A 17,322-nucleotide genomic window follows, 5' to 3' on the forward strand; every position below is an offset into this window, starting at 1 on the left:
AAAGTTGTGGGCATGTTCTGTAAATTAAATGATGCAAATCCTCAAACAATCCATGTTAATTCCAGGTTGTGAGGCAACAAAACACGAAAAATGCCTGGGGGTAGTGTGAATAATTTTGCATACTTTTTCACCAACTTAGACTGTTGTGTTCTGATCCATCACATATAATTCAGATTAATAAAAAAAACCATTGAACTAAAGCCTGTAATGTAACAAATTAGAAAAAAATCCAAGGGGGGTGAATACTTTTGCACTGTATATGTCCAGCTGAGGTACGGTAAGGTTACAGTGAAGAAGTTAGATCTGTGTATCATACCTTGTTATCTCTAGCCTCGAATATTGCAACTCCCTTCTTGTAGACCTACCTCTCCATAGACTATCACCTCTAAAGTCTATCATGAATGCTGCTGCCAGACTCCTCTGCCTTACCAACATCTCAGTGTCTGCCACCCCTCTCTGCCATTCCCTACACTGGCTCCCGATTGCCCAGTGAATTCAATTCAAAATACTAACCACATCATACAAAACCATTCACAACTCTGCCCCAAGCTACATCACCAATTTTGTCTTTAACCACTTAAGGACCGAGCCCATTTAAGACACTTGTTGTTTACAAGTTAAAATCAGTATTTTTTGCTAAAAAATTACTTAGAACCCCCAAACATTTATATATACTTTTTAAGCAATGGTATGTGTGATGGAAAAATCTGGAAAGCCGCACTCCGGATTGGAAAAGTGAAAAATAAAATCCTCTTTATTGAAAAAGTAATAACATGATTAAAATCCGTACATGGCTTTGTTGGGATAATGCAGCATAACCGCTAACGCGTTTCACGCTCCCATAGAGCGCTTACTCATAGCTCATAACTCATAGAGCTATGAGTAAGCGCTCTATGGGAGCGTGAAACGCGTTAGCGGTTATGCTGCATTATCCCAACAAAGCCATGTACGGATTTTAATCATGTTATTACTTTTTCAATAAAGAGAATTTTATTTTTCACTTTTCCAATCCGGAGTGCGGCTGTCCAGATTTTTCCATCACACACATACCATTGGAATAGCAATTGCCGGCACCTGGGGCTCTCACAATCATCCACACAGCGGAGGACGGGAAGCTTGAACCCGGTCACCTAGAGCGGTGGTAACTATCTTGTTCATCTCAAATATCTGGACTTTTGCTACATACTTTTTAAGCAAAGACTCTGGAGAATAAAATAGCGGTTGTTGCAATATTTTATGTCACACAGTATTTGCGCAGCGGTCTTTCAAACACAATTTTTGGAGAAAAAATACACTTTTTTAATTAAAAAATAATAAAACGGTAAAGTTAACCCAATTTTTTTTGTATGTTGTGAAAGAAGATGTTCTTATTTAATTTAATTTTTTTTAACACTGTCCTTTTAAAAAAAAAAAATAAATAAAAAATCTGATCACTTTTATTGCTGTCACAAGAAATGTAAAAATTCCTTGTGACAGTAATAGGTGGTGGCAGGTACTCTTTATGGAGGTATCCGGGGTCTAAAAGACCACAAATCCCTCCTTTGCACTTCAAAGAATTCAGATCGGCAAAATTGGCGATTTTGAACACTGTCATTTTTTTTAAATCGGAGCCACTAGCAGCCGAGTAAAGCGGAAGTAACATCGTTATGTCTCTTCCAGAATTTTACTACAGAGACCCGATCGAAGCCGAATCCAGCTTTGTTCTGGTCACAGCCTAGCCAGCAGATGCACCGGATCGTATCGTGGATTGGGTCTCCCAGTGGGACGGGAAGAGTGGCGGACGGCGGTGGGAGGTGGGGGGACGTCCCCTCCCGCTGCCTGGGATAACGGCTGAGCGGCTGACAAGCCGGATCGGCTGTTATCACAAGATAGCCAACCGCCTGCTCTGAAAAACTGTACTGATGCATAGCCTGCAGCTGCAGGCTATACTCCGATACATCCACTTTCTCAAGCCCATGTACCAGTTCGGCGATTTGCATGAAGTGGTTAAATATCACCCAAACTGTCCTTTCCTCTCCTCTCCAGACCTCCTGCTCTTAAACTTCCTTGTCTCATCCTCCCATGCTCGTCTCCAGAAATTTTCCAGAGCTGCTCCCATCCTCTAGAACTCTCTACCTCAACCTGTCCGGCTATCTCCTACTCTGCCTTCAGGGGATCGCTAAAAACTCATCATTTCAGGGAAGCCTATCATGCATCCAACTAATCTTTTACCACTTCCATCAGCTCATTCCCCATAGTTACAACCTTTTGTACCACCTGCCTCTCCCTAATAGTATGTAAGCTCTTCTTAAAGGCACCATGTCATCCTGACTTCCGAAGTCTGGATCCGCCAGGTGCCTGGACTGATGGCAGTCTCAGCCTCTCAGTCTCTCAGTGAGTCGCTGAGACAGCCACTCCCTGTCCCTCCACAGCTCAGCTCTCCAGTGAGGGTGGGGGGGGGGGCGCTATATAAATCCTGTATAATAACACGTTTCCTTTGGATTACACACTAGTTGACTGTTCATCTTTGATGCACCAAATCAGGGGAGACAAATATTGTGGAAGGAAGCAGAACTTTTTACCTTGCTCCAAAATTATTTTATGGGACCAGTGGCATCTGTTGATTTGTGGAGTTTTTTTTTCTTCAAGTAATATTATTGTACTTTTAACCTACTGTCTACATCGTTTGTAAGAAATCTTGTGTTCGTGCTTAGATCTGTAGATTTGTCATTTTGGTTATAATATAAATGTATTCATTTTTTAAATTCTTGATAAAGTAGGTTTAGTGCATGTTCTTTTTGCTCTCGTTATTGAAAGCTCATTTCTTTCCCTGTACAATATATTTAGAGTGAATGTACTTGAACATTTGGAAGCCCATGAAGCAATATATAGTTGCATTTTAAGCTTTCATTTCGCTTCAAATCAAATATATTTTGTTGAGCTAAACTTTAAAAGGTATGCAAATAAAGTTTGGCGACCTTGTACTAGAATGAGAATTGACTCTGAAAGAGGCTGCATATTTTTTTTTCATCAAACTTCATCTTTTAAGGGAATGTTAGGGTGAATTTAGTTAGATTTTACCTGTTCTTGTCCGTTTTTTTCTAAACAAGGTTAAACTTACTGAGTAAAAGATTACATCCGCACTAGTGGATCCATTAAGGTGTCTTTTGCAGATGCCTAAATAGATACGACAACAACCCATAACAATTGTGAAAACTGCTGTAGATTACCTAAGAATTAGTACACAGTGCAAAATGGCTTTTTGAAAAATGTTAACTTATTATTTGCCTCCAACCCATAGGTTAAAGTGGTTGTAAGCCACTTCTATAAAACGCTCTCATCCCCTCTGTATTAGAACAAGAAGTTCCCCAGTGTCTGTGTTATATCCTAAATATGCTTAACTGTACTGATAACACAGCGTCTTCCTGCGATCAGGTGGCTCCTCTCTCCTGTCCTCTGCCTGGCTGACCGTTCCAGTGGGCGGGGCCGAGCACCGCCGCTGACGTCAGCCGGAGAGGAGAGACAGAGCCGAGGAGTCACATGATCACAGGAAGACACTGTATTATCGGTACAGATAAGCATATTTATTATATAACACAGACACAGGGGAACTTATTGTTATAATACAGAGGGGATGAGAGCTTTTAATATTAAATATGAAAGCCGCAGTGAGGGGGGGCGCTGACACGAGCAGACAGAGAGGGTGGGGGGAGAGGACGGAGGAGAGGACACAGGAGACAGATAGCAGGCTGAGGCTGACAACGCTGTCAGGGTTTAGCAGGTATTTAACGCGAATGTCTTAATGAATTGAACACTTTCACAATTGTTACTGCATGCGGTATTTTACTGCATTTTATTAGCCATTATTTAACTTTTAGAGAATTGACCTCAAAGGCATCTGTTGACTTCCCCTATACTACAAGCGAAGGGTGACATCACATGTGAAGGGACAGCACAATACTTTAAAGCTACTTGTTTAAAAAGCTCTCATCCCCTCTGTAATAGATTAATAGGTTCCCCTGTGTCTGTGTTATATCATAAATATGCTTATCTGTACTGATAATACACTGTCTTCCTGCGATCAATTGCCTCCACTCTCCGGCTGACAGTTCCAGTGGGCGAGGCCGAGCACTGCCGCTGATGTCAGCTGGGGAAGAGAGGAGAGACAGAGCCCAGGAGTCACATGATCGCAGGAAGACGCTGTGATATCAATACAGATGAGCATATTTATGATAGAACACAGACACTGGGGAACTTCTTGTTCTAATACAGAGGGTATGGGAGCTTTTAATGTTAAGTATGACAGCAGCAGCAGGAGTGAGGAGGGTGAGCGCTGACACGAGAGGAAAGTCAGAGAATGGAGGACACAGGAGGCAGAGAGCAGGGCTGTGGCTGACAGAGGCACATACACTGACAATGGTGTCAGGGCTCAGCAGCTCTGATATATTGGAGTCAGCGTACAGGGGGAGGGTATAGTAAGGCAGGATCAGATAGGTATTACAGGTGTTACAGGGGGCCAAATGGCACAGCCCAAGCACTGTACTGTATGCTTTAAGGGAACAGGATCTGTTTTTTTTTTTTTTCGGTTAACAAACACTTTAATTGTCTATTCTACGATTCTGGGGATCCCTGCATTATAGATTTTTGCTAGGTATTTGTATTAGACATACTGATTTTCATTTGGGCAACTTTGGCATCCTTTCAGAGATTAGTAGTAGTAGTGGTAGTAGTCTCATAGAATCATCGTGGTAGGGAATGTACTGGCCCACAGCTCACTGGAATACAAATGAGAGAGGGATGAGTTCAGGTTGTCTGAGCTCATTGCTAGCTAGTAGCAAATCAGGAAGATGACAAATCTTAGTAATAATTTGTTCTCTGGCAGAAATCCTTAGGTGGTCAAAAAGGTTTGAACTTAGTAAGCTCTAAATTTGGGTGTCATTGGGCTGTTTATAGCCACTGCAAGGCTTTAGTCACACAGCTTTTTGCCTTTGATGGGGTGTAAGCTTTTTGCATGTTAGTTTTGCTTATAGCAACTTAGCAATGCTTCAAGCAAGGTGAACTTAATGCACAGTTTCCCACAGCTATTTTGTGGGGCAGCTCAGGATGAACTGGCACCACAGTGAAAGCACAAAAACCTAGTGCAAGGAGTGCCTAAGCCTAATCTGCTTTGTCACTGTGACTATATGACTGGCATAAGCATTCCTCCAGAAGTCAAGGACCACTAGTTTATTGAGACTTACTGAAGCTAATGGTGGGTGTTTGGCAAGGATGTGTCCTTTGCCAATATAGTATGTGCTAAAATGTCTACTTCAACATATCGGAATGTTTGGAGATATGCTATAACAACCATTAAAAAAAATATATTTTTAGTAGCAGCAAGAAGATTTTTTATTGCCATTTACTGGAACAAGGAAAGTGATGCAATATAGTGGGTAGCAGACTTTACGGGAACTTTGTCCCTTCCCCTATAGGACATTGCTGGGTTCCTGAGTGGCCAAGCACCATTGCTGTCACTTTGATCGAAGGGTTGTGAGTTGCATACTCCCAAATACTCAGAAGTACAGATAATTTTCTTATCTCCTGGCAACCATGAGTGTCCCCAGAACTAAGATAAGCTGGTTATTTACTGAGGTTAAGTCGGTGATTAAACTGTACCTGTTGCTTTGCACTATGTGGTTAAAACCCAGGCTCAGTGTAAGGAGACTTATTGACCGCATGGCTGGTCTACACATAGTTTTGTAAACCTTTTCCTTCTAGTTTACTCGTTTTGAAGGAACTTCCAAAAGTTGTTTTTAGAACATTTCAGCATGCTTGTCCTGAAGAATTTATACGATAGATATTCTGTACATAGCTGTAATATGTCCGAGAGCTATCAATTTTTTAACAGCATGCTTTCTATCAGACTAGCTTGTAATGAAATGTTCTTTATGTATCTTTTAACAGGTATCTTACTGAAGAAGGATTTGAAGCTTGTAGAGGTTCATCAGATAAAGTGAATAAAAGTGCTATTCTCCTTGTTGCTCTCAATGTAAGTTTATTTTCTGATTTAATAACCTAATTCTTTGATAAGTTGTTAGCTCTGCTAAAGAACACCATTCTGGGTTTTCTGTCATGCCTGGAGTACAGATAAATTCCCTGTAACTCCTTCTCTAGCACATTAAAGCATCATGTCTCAGAGCAGCCCTGCCTGCATGCATCAAATGGTGATATTGACCCAATGGCTCCGTGTTCCAGCTTCTTAAAGAGCTTATAAGAATTCAACGTATGCCAAAAAAAAAAAAAAAAAAAAAAGTAAAAATAGATGCTCCTGGGTGGTATTATAGCCAAGAGCCTCTACCAGATTCTTGTCTGCATTGTGAAATAAAATGTCATTGGGGAGGGATGCAAGAATTTCCAACAGGACAGGGATCCACATTTTCAGTACCATGTAACTTTTCCAAGTCATCATACAAGCTGAAGTACCCCCTTGACAAACTGAAGTACTGGCCAGCCTTAGAGCTGGTGTGATGGCTAGGTGGCAGTGTGTAGCAGTTTTTTCCATTAGCAATGCATGTAACAGTGTTTTGGAAACGCTGGTATTAGAAGATAATCAGATTAGTTACTTGATATAAACTAGTAAAAGTAAGTTTGGCAGTCTGCTTTTCCTACTTTTTAGAATTCACATTTCATGAGCTCACGTCATTCAGAGTCTTGTCAGTTTCCCGTGTGTCGTGTGCCTTGAAAAATCCAGTATATCAGCGATGACTGTTCAAGATCTAAAAGAACAATATTCATAAACTCTAACTATTGTGTATGATCTGTTTCACAAGGTATAGTTCTCACTGTAATACTAGAATTTAGCAAAGTGTGTCCATAAATTCTAAAGGACATTAAAAGCAAAAAACAAAACAAAAAGTTTTTTACTATTTCTCATATATTGAGGGGAAGTTTTCACCTTTCAGTTCTACTGCCACCTGTAGGGGGTTTGGACACTGGCAAACTAATTGTAGCCAGCCCAGGATAACCCCTTCTACTATTAGTTTTTTCCCCAGTCATCTTCCTGGACACTCCTTGAGAGATGGAGCTCCTCTCATTGCCAAAGGAAACACATTGCCCATTCAGTTCAAAAGGCGGTCCCTCAGGAACAGGGTCGGTAATTTGTGTTCCTTCCGTTGGAGGAGGTATGTTGCTGAGGGACCATTTTGTGTTTTGGGGGAGGCTCTGTCTCTCAGGGATTTCCTGGGAGGATGGAAGCAGCCTAAGGAGACTGGGTCTTACCGGCAGCTTGGGGCATTATCCCACCTCTCCCACTTCCTTGGCCACGGGCTCTGTCCAGCTTGAGTGGAGCAGACATGCTCCCGCCTCCCTCCAGTACCCGGCGAGGGTCAGTGGTGGGTGACTACACTCGTGGGCCTGCAGAGGGGAATCGGGCAGCACCCAACTGGCAGCTCCATCATCTGGGCCACATCAGCAGAGATGCTGGGGAGGTCTCCTGGCCGCGCCATACATCTGCCGGGCTGAAGACGCTGAGCGTAATTTCTGGCCAAGTAAGGTCATCGCAGTGCGCCGAGACCTTCCGGGTCTCTGAGGCGCAGGTAGAAAGGGGAGGGCCAGGCTGCACACCTTATCCTAGCAAGCGTCCGGACAACAGGAGCAGCGGTGGGAACCGGAGCAGTGGGGGACCATGGAGGCTTCTTCCCATGACAATCAGGGGGAATCGGACACCAGCCAGGCACAGGTAGGCTGCTGGGCTGTACTGTAATGTACATTGCGTAATTGGTGGCTAGGGAACCCCTAGGTGGTGGGTCCTCACAGCCCCAGATGGGGGTAGGCTACTGGCTAAGTGCACAGTGGTGTAAAGCTGGGAACCTGATACTGAACCTGCTTATTCCCCCATCCATTCTGTTTTGCAGGCTAAAGAGGCATCAAGGGAGGATAGATCAAGCAGGGAGAAATGCCTTAACTGTGGCACTAAGCTGTCTTCCAGCTACACTAAAGCCTTATGCAAACAATTCATTGCTAATCTGCTCAAATCTGAGGCAGACACCCTCATGGCCAAATTTCTCAACTCATTTAAGAACGAGGTAGCTTCCATGTTTAAATTTTTCAGGAAGTTTATTTCCAACGCAAGCACACCAACAGCTTCAGTAGTTAGGCCACGGGTAGTTACATAGTAGGTGAGGTTGAAAAAGTCCATCAGGTCCATCCTATGTGTGTGATTATATGTCAGTGTTAAATTGTATATCCCTGTATGTTGTGGTCATTCATTTGCTTATCTAATAGTTTTTTGAAACAATCGATGCTCCCCGCTGAAACTACCGCCTGTGGCAGGGAATTCCACATCCTTGGCACTCTTACAGTAAAGAACCTTCTATGCAGTTGAAGGTTAAACCTCATTTCTTCTAATTTTAATGCGTGGCCACGTGTCTTATTAAACCCCCTTCCGTGGAAAAGTTTTATCCATAATGTGGGGTCACCAGTATGGTATTTGTAATTTGAAATCATATCCCCTCTCAAGCATCTCTTCTCCAGAGAGAATACGTTCAGTGCTCGTAACCTTTCTTTATAACTAATATCCTCCAGTCCCTTTATTTGCTTTGTTACCTTTCTCTGTACTCGCTCTATTTCCAGTACATTTTTCCTGAGGACTGCTGCCCAGAACTGGACAGCATACTCCAGGTGAGGCTGGACCAGAGTCTTGTAGAGCGGGAGACTTATCGATTTATCTCTTGAGTTAATCCCATTTTTAATGCATGCTAATATTCTGTTTACTCTGTTAGCAGCAGCTTGGCATTGCATGCCATTGCTGAGCCTATCATCTACTAGGACCCCCAGGTCCTTTTCCATCCTTGATTCCCCCAGTGGTTCTCCTCCCAGTGAGTAGATTGCATTCATATTTTTGCCACACAAATGCATTATTTTACATTTTTCCACATTAAACCTCATTTGCCATGTAGTTGTCCAGCCCATTAATTTGTTCAGATCTTCTTGCAAGGTTTGCACATCCTGCGGAGAAGTTATTGCCCTGCTTAGCTTAGTATCATCCTCAAATACAGAGATTGAACTGTTTACCCCATCCTCCAGGTCGTTTATGAACAAATTAAATAGGATTCGTCCCAGTACAGAACCCTGGGGGATCCCACTTTCCACCCCTGACCATTCCGAGTACTCCCCATTTATCACAATCCTCTGAACTCGCCCTTGTAGCCAGTTTTCAGTCCATCTACTCACCCTATGGTCCGTGCCAACAGACCTTTTTTTGTACAGTATGGGGGACTGTGTCAAATGCTTTTGCAAAATCCAGATACACCACATCTATGGGCCTTCCCTTATCTAGATGGCAGCTCACCTCCTCATAGAAGATTAGTAGATTGGTTTGGCAAGAATGATTCTTCATGAATCCATGCTGATTACTGCTGATGATGCAGTTTTCATTATTAAAATCTTGTATATAGTCCTTTATCATCCCCTCCAAGAGCTTGATGTTAGGCTAACTTGTCTGTAATTCCCAGGGATGTATTTTGTCCCTTTTTAAAATATTGGTGCTACATTGGCTTTTCTCCAATCAGCTGGTACCATTCCATTCAGTAGACTGTCAGTAAAAATTAGTAACAATGGTCTGGCAATTTCTTGACTTCCCTAAGGACCCTTGGGTGCAAGCCATCTGGTCCTGGTGACTTATTAATGTTAAGTTTGTCAAATCTATTCCTAATTCTGTCCTCTGTTAGCCTTGAGGGTGCTACCTGTGATGTGTCATGAGGATAATGTTGTGTGATCTATACTGAAGCTAATTGACCTGCGATCGCTGTTTCCTAAATTGCCCCTTATTTCCACATCCGTGATCAGGTCTGTATTGTTGGTAATCAGTAGGTCTAGTAACGCTTTGTTTCTAGTTGGTGTGTCTACCGTTTGACCCATGAAATTGTCCTGTAAGACATTTAGAAACTGACGAGCCTTAGATGAATGGGCGGTTCCTTCCACCCAGTCTATGTCTGGATAATTGAAATCCCCCATTATGATGGCACTTCCCATCCTTGCTGCGAATTGTGATAGGAGGTCCGTCTCCCCCTCCTCCCTTAGGTTAGGGGCCTATAGCATACTCCCAGTATTATTTTCCCCTTAGTTTCATCCCTTTGTAGCTCTACCCATAAGGATTCCACCTCCTCCCTAGCTTCCTTAGAGATGTCATCTCTCACATTAACTTGTACACTATTCTTGATATGCAAGCATACCCCTCCCCCTTTTTTACCCTCTCTATCCCTGCGATAAAGGGAATACCCTTGAATGGTTGTCAGCCAATAATGAGAGCTGTTGAACCAAGTCTCTGAAATTCCCACAAAATCTAAATCCTCTTCGTACAACTGTATCTCTACTTCTCCCATCTTGTCCGCCAGGCTCCTGGCATTGGTGAACATGCCACGTAGTTTAGACCGGCCGCATACTATCCTCTTATTGGGTGTTCCCGAGATTGCAAATAGGACTTGTTACTGTACTTCCCTTGGGTTTATGTGCTTTAGTCAACCTACCACTAATGCCCCCTATAGTACCCTCTGGAATGTGTTCCGCGCTGACTATCTTTACCTCTGGACCCTTCCCCTGTCGCCTAGTTTTAAAGCCCCTCTAACTTTTCGGCCATTTCACTCCCAGCAGATCTGCACCTTCCTTCCTTGGGTGCTGTCCATCCCCTCTATAGAACTGGTGACCAACAGAAGTCGTCTCAGTTCTCCAGGAACCCAAACCTCTCCAATGACTTTGTCATTGGTGCCAACGTGCAACATGACAGCCAGGTCTTCCCCGGTCCCTCCCAGTAATCTCTCCACCAGATCTGTGATGTGCCGAACCCGAGCGCCCAGTAGACAGCATTCAGTTTGGCGCACCAGAATCTGTCTTTCCTTTCCCTTTGCTTCCCCCTTACTCTCACTAGAGGAGTTCATCCCCTGCTAGCTAGGGGAGTCCCTCAACTCCAGCAGTGCTGGTCCCTGACTGGTTTCCCCAATGTCACTCAATGGAGCGTACTTATTGGGATGTTCCAGCCCAGGATCGGCCTCCCTGGCACTTTATTCTCTAACCTTCCTGTCACCCATCTACTCTTTTCTAGTGCCTGCACCTCTTTGTCTCCACCTGCCTCTGTGCTGGCCCCTGCCGGCACCTGCCGGGTACGTTTCCGGCTCTCCTTTAGTATGGAGGGTCTTCTCAGTGCTGACAGTTGTTTCTCTAGATTCAGAACCTGGCCTTCCAGAGAAACAATGTATTTACATTTTGCACAACAGTATTGGCCTTCGATCAAATGATCAAGGAACGCATACATGCCGCAAGATGTACACTGAGTCTCATCTCCACACCTGCCAGGCATCGTACCTACTGGTATAATGAGGACTATACTGTCCAAATTAACCAACAACTAGCTTCCTGACACTAATACTCAACAATACACAGGTGCTCCCAACCCATGTGCACTCGCAGCCCACATGCATTTGCAGTGCTCGTAGTGCAACGGTGAGAGTACCCTCTTCTCCCGTTCCTGCAATCTCTAATCTAGTCGAGCCCTTGGGGACTAGGGAGCAGAGCCCGACATCAGTCAGGCCGGCCTCTTCAGACTCAGATTCAAATAAGGAAGAAGAGCAGGCCGAATCTAGCAAGTCTGCAAAATATAAGCTGTCCCTAGAGGAAGTGGATGGCTTTCTAGGTGCAATTTATGATACTCTGGAAATAAAGGAAGAAGAGGCTCAATTATCCAGACACGATATGATGCATCGGGGTCTGGGGAAAAAGAAATCAAGAGTTTTTCCAGTCCACGAGATCGTGGGAGATCTAATTTGTAAGGGGTGGTCGGAACCTGACAAAAAAGCCTTTTTCTCCAATTCCTTAAAGAGGCGGTTCCCTTTTGATAAAAATCCAGAAGCCATTTGGAATAAGAATCCAAGTTAAGAGCACCCCTGTTCAAGGTGTCTAGTTGCACACAGACTTGGCGTTTAAGGACATGGGACACCTCAATGATCCTGTGGATAGGAGAACAGATATAGTCCTGAAAAGGGCTTGGGACGCGTCCATGGCCAATTTAAAACCAGCATTGGCCACTACTTGTGTCGCCAGGAACTTCAAATTCTGGCTTTTACAGCTTCAAGAGCATTTGGTCACAGGTACCGCAAGAGAAGAAATACTAAAATCTTTTGCAGTGTTGTTCAAAGCTGTGGGATTCATAGCTGATGTATCAGCAGAATTGGTCAAGTTTTCAGCTAAGTCTGCTGCGCTGTCAGTAGCAGCCAGATCCCTTTGGATGAAGACATGGCCAGGAGACACATTTTATAAAATGCGTCTGCAGCGTGTCTTTTACTGGGGATCTACTATGTTGTCCTGATTTTGATGCTGCCCTCGAGAGAACAGCGAACAAAAAGACCTTTTCACCTTTCAATGCCGCAACTGTGACCCCCCACACGCTCGCCATCTGCCCGGAACTTACCCCGTCTCGGTGGGGCAGTGGGTGGCGGTGGTGAGTGGTGTCCTCCATTAGTCTTCTCCTGTCCTTTCCTATAAGGTGTCCAATCGCAGCGCCTGTTGTTTCAGCCAATCAGGTGGCTGGTAACAGACCCGAGCACCTGATTGGCGGAGAGGCGGTTCAGTGTTAGGACAGCAAATATTCGTTCGATGTTCTAACATACCTGGGTGCTTGGCGCTCGCAGGTCACCTTTTTTGACGCCTATTAGAGCCTATGGCTCTAATCAGGTGCTTCAAACCCCCCCCCCCCCCCCCCCGCTGCTGTAATTCAGGCACCCGAAAAGCGGCCAGGCGCCTGAATAGCGGGTGGCAGCGGCGGCCGTGGATAGATTCATGCAATGCATGAATCTAGCCATTGGTCATAGAGGGGGTGGCTGGAGAGAAGGGTCGACGCCCGTGCACCCTTATGGATGCACCGCCACTGCAACTGATAGTCCGTTGGAATCCCTCATTAAGAGCCAGTTTGTGCTGGAAGAGCCCGCCTTTGCCCAAATCTGGCTGTGACTTTAATTTGTGAAACCATGGCAGAATGGTCAAAATCCCTCCAAAGAGCAGAGAGAGCATTTCCTAATAGCAAGGAAGGAACTGCTGACTCCATGGGAGCTATTCATCTAGAGCTAGGTCTTTTCTCTTCTTTTGCTTCTTACACTCTAGGAATAGCTCTCTGGCGATCTTGCTTGCTATGGTTTAACCCAGGTGAATGCTCTTCGCTGTCCTAATAAGACTCCTTACTGGGCTCTGTTGTATCTTTTGGATCTTGGGAGCAAGGAGCAGCTCTAAAACTGTGACCATTTCAAGGCTGAAGGATTTTTTACCAAGTTTTTCCTTAGGGCTTTACCCCGAGGGTGTTTTTCCTTCTTTGCAAATAGATGGGAATTGAGCTTGGTGCTCAGCTCCATCAAGTGCACTTAAACAATTTCACCATGCTCACTCCATGGAATTGAACCTTGGTCTCTCTGGTCAATCCCTGTGTCACTTCCTAATTATAGGTGGGATGTCTTGCTTTTTTTCTGGCATCAGGCATTGTTTCCCCATGCTAGGTGGGGATCTGGTTTCATTATCATGTACTTGTTACCAGGTGGGAGCTGCAGCCTTATCAGGTGCCAGCTTTGGGTGTTGGTCCTTGGGTGGCTCTTGAGCTGCAGGCAGTCACTACTCTCATTTGTTCCTGTTAGTGCATTTTTGCTGTTGCCTACCCCTCAGCGGGATATTTTTTTAAAATTTCACTCTGTGTGCCTCAATGGAAAATAAAGAAAGAATCAGTGCTAAAAGCCCTTTATTGGAGTCCATTGAGCGACACAGGCCTCACCCCTCTGATTTTGATCACGCTGTTGATACGGCTTTGCTGCAAAACAAAGGCTTGGTGGTTGTAGGAGAGGCTATCCTGGGCTGGCCTACAGTGTGTTTGCCAATGTCCATTCCTCCTGTAGGTGACAGTATAACCAAAAGGTAAACTCTTCCTAGGTCCCCCTCAATGAAATCCAAGAGTACAAAATTTGCTGCACAGTACTAAGATATATTTTTATCATTTTGCGTTTTGTTTATTTTTTTGTTTTTTAATTGGAAAAAAGATTTAGGACAATTAATCCTCTTCCTTTTTTAAATGTATGTAAATACAGGTTTACAGATAAAAGCAGTAATGGTACCTAATAACCCTTGTCCTATCGTACTTCATCTCCTATAGCGCTGGAATGATTCTCTGTTGGATACCAGATGCTTATGTTAATTATCACATGGCAGTTCAAATGATTTGTGATTCAGCTGAGCAATTGGCTTAATTCCGTGCTTTAGTGACTTCCAACCAGAACCGGGAAAACAAAACTATAACTCACAGCGACTGTCATATGTCATTTTCTCTCATTGCAGAATGTTTTGAAATGTTCGTTTCATTGTAAATTCTGTATATTTTATAGGGTTGATTTATTTTCTTTGAGATTGAATTGTACAATAGTGTGCATGGGTGTTTTATGAACTGTTCCTCTCCAGCCATGTAAAGGTTTGGGTTGTGCTCTGACACAGTCCTCTCTTCAGTAGCCTTACATTTATTTGACTTTGTGTAGGTGAAGGCAATTTGATCTGCCCAAAATGCACTTGGCTTTTATTTTATTGTGCGCGTGTGTGTTGATAGCCCCAGTTCAGTTTTATTTTGCTAAACTATTCAACTACTCTTTCTGTGTTCACCTCCAAAGCATAGGCACAAATTGAATAAAGCTGGCTATACACTAGTGGACTTTAATTCAAAATGTTTCATTTCAAGAATGTTTTGATTTTTTAATTGTTATTGGGGTCAAATTGAGGTTTGTTTTCGAGTGTAGTGATGAGAAAATTTGAAGGAGCCGGATGGATTTTTTTTTTTTTTTTTTTAACCAATACATTTCTAACACTATGCAGTTTTCACTTAGGAAAATACTGTATGTGTGAAACACTTATTCTTGGGGTCCATATGACTCTATCTAATAGTCACTGAGATGCAGAATATTTACAGGTTTTCCTCTTTACTTCCAACAAAAACCAAAGAAATACTGTATATGTACCACATTCTGCATTTCAAGTAACTATGTAATCCCAAAAAGTTGTATAATAAATTAGGATAAACTACAAAAGGTTAAAGCAATCAACACTTCTCCAAACTGTGGGAAAAAAACCCTTTGAAATGTATGTAAACCTTAAAATTAAATTATTTGCTTCCAATTGGTCTGTTTAAATATACCACTGAACGTGTTTTGTGATGTACGAGGGTTCTTCAAAAAGTTTCTACACTTTTTTTTTTAAACTCTATTAAATATAAAAAAGTACGGAAACATTTTAAAGACCCCTTGTATATTTGATAAGTGAAAAAAATACCTGATTTATTCTGACAGAAATTTGTGAGCTGACAACCTTCTGTAGATGCTGCCTCCACTGACTGTTATCAGTTAGCATTGTTCCCAGTTATCTCTTTGGATTATAGAACTATTCCTTGTACAGCTATGTAGAAGAGGGGAGGGGTAGCTGTGCTGTAGTCTTGTCCTAGGGTAAAAATGCTGCTCCTTCTTAGGCCTTATACACACTGGACGTTTTTACAGCTGCTGTTTTTGGCTTCAGATGTTTTTTCTGTAGCCAGTAAACTCCCCAGCATGTTATCCTATGTGTCCATGCACACATAGACTGTTATCAGTGGTTTTTGGCATGAGTGTTTTATGGCTTGGAAAAAAAAAGCCCAGAACTAGTGGGTTTTGAGAGGAGTATTTCGGCTGTAAAAACGCTCTAACTCTGAAAAACTTGACTATTCAGCCTTTTTTTTCGTTTTTGAGCCATACACTTTTGTGGGAGTATAAAAACGCTACCGCTAAAAAAAACTACTGTAAAAATGCTGAAAAACTCATTCCACAGCGCATGCTACTGGCTTTTTTATAACGTCCAGTGTGCATGAGGCCTTACACCCAAGTAATGAAACCGTTTTAACTGGCAGGATCGCTTGGTAAAAAAAAGGAAAACTAATGCTGCCACTGCATTTAAGGACTCATTTTCTGCTATATATTAACCACTGAAGGACCAAGCCTCTTTTTGAGATTTGTTATTTACAAGTTTTTTTTTTTTGCTAGAAAATTACTTAGAACCCCCAAACATTATACTTTTTTTTAACACCCTAGAGAATAAAATGACGGTCGTTGCAATACTTTCTGTCACACCCTATTTGCGCAGTGGTCCTACAAGCACACTTTTGGAAAAAATACACTTTTTTGACTTAAAAAAAATAAGACAACAGTAAAGTTAGTCCAATTTTGTTTTATATTGTGAAAGATGTTACTTAAAAAAAAATACTAAAAAAACACTATGTCCTTTAAAATAGTGCAGCAGCGCTCTTGTCATGTATTTAAAGATGGCAAGCTTCAATATAATACTGTTCATATATGGAATATTGCGATGCGGTTCGGTAGTGCCATAAGGTAATTTTGATCGTGAAGAAAACGCCTTCCACCAAGCACCACGTGTGATGATCTCTCCTTTGGGGATGCACTCACCACATATGCAGAAATAATGTGCCTTATATCTTGTTACTGACCGTCCACCGCTCTGAAAGAACTCCCAACAGACTTATAGCCGTATCATGCAAGGATCCATGTGAGAAAAACAGATGGGCCACATAGCGTAATACTGTTGATAAGCATTTAATGAACCCCAATCATCCCCTTACAAAATAATAAATATACATGCTAGAAATCAAATACACTCAAGCAATGTAAAGTGCCTGTGCAAAAATCACCCAGTAGCTGGTAATGGTGAGGGGAACGTCTGTGTGGACAGCAGTTCAATCCTACTTCCTGATACCTTGGCTGTCCCTGACACGCACACGTCACTTCCGTTAAAACCACGGAGATCACGTCGCTGACGCATTTCGTCACTTCCTGAGTTCGCCCTATATATAAAAGGCCACATGGGCATTTTAAAGCATAGACAACATATGTGCTATTCCAAGTTATGAATTGTTTGATGTAAAAACTCCTATTATTAGCAGAAGAACTTAACGTTTCTAGTCCTCTGATGGGTCTTGAGACCTTTCTGCAGGCCTTACATCTTCTGCAAGAAAAGAAGCCATACACGGCGCAGGGCGGAGACATGGGTTTCATATAAAAAAACCAGCATCCACACCACTAGATCACACCCTCAGACAAACTCAGGAAGTTTCTTGTTTTGATAGCTCACGAACTAGATTAGAGACCCTCCAATGTGGCTCTAAATGCTCAACACCCCAAAATTCTAGACCTGTTGGGTCCTGGTTGTATTTCAGTTTAAAATGAAGGGACACATTGTGGTCCTTGAACCCTAACTTGATATTGTGGGGGGTAGTGAAACGCGATCTCCATGGTTTTACCGGAAGTGACGTAT

At 42.9% G+C, this 17,322-nt stretch overlaps 1 protein-coding gene across 1 annotated transcript in view; it reads left to right on the forward strand.

Annotated features, from left to right (window-relative positions):
• TDRD3 (tudor domain containing 3) overlaps positions 1-17,322 on the forward strand; it is a 467,037-nt gene that overhangs the window by 155,796 nt on the left and 293,919 nt on the right. Inside the window, exon 2 of the mRNA XM_073614239.1 lies at positions 5,923-6,007. Coding sequence (XP_073470340.1) covers positions 5,923-6,007 — 85 coding nt within the window. The remainder of the gene's footprint in view (positions 1-5,922; positions 6,008-17,322) is intronic.

The sequence above is a fragment of the Aquarana catesbeiana genome, linkage group LG02 (genome assembly GCF_042186555.1).
Source record: "Aquarana catesbeiana isolate 2022-GZ linkage group LG02, ASM4218655v1, whole genome shotgun sequence".
NCBI lineage: Eukaryota > Metazoa > Chordata > Amphibia > Anura > Ranidae > Aquarana > Aquarana catesbeiana.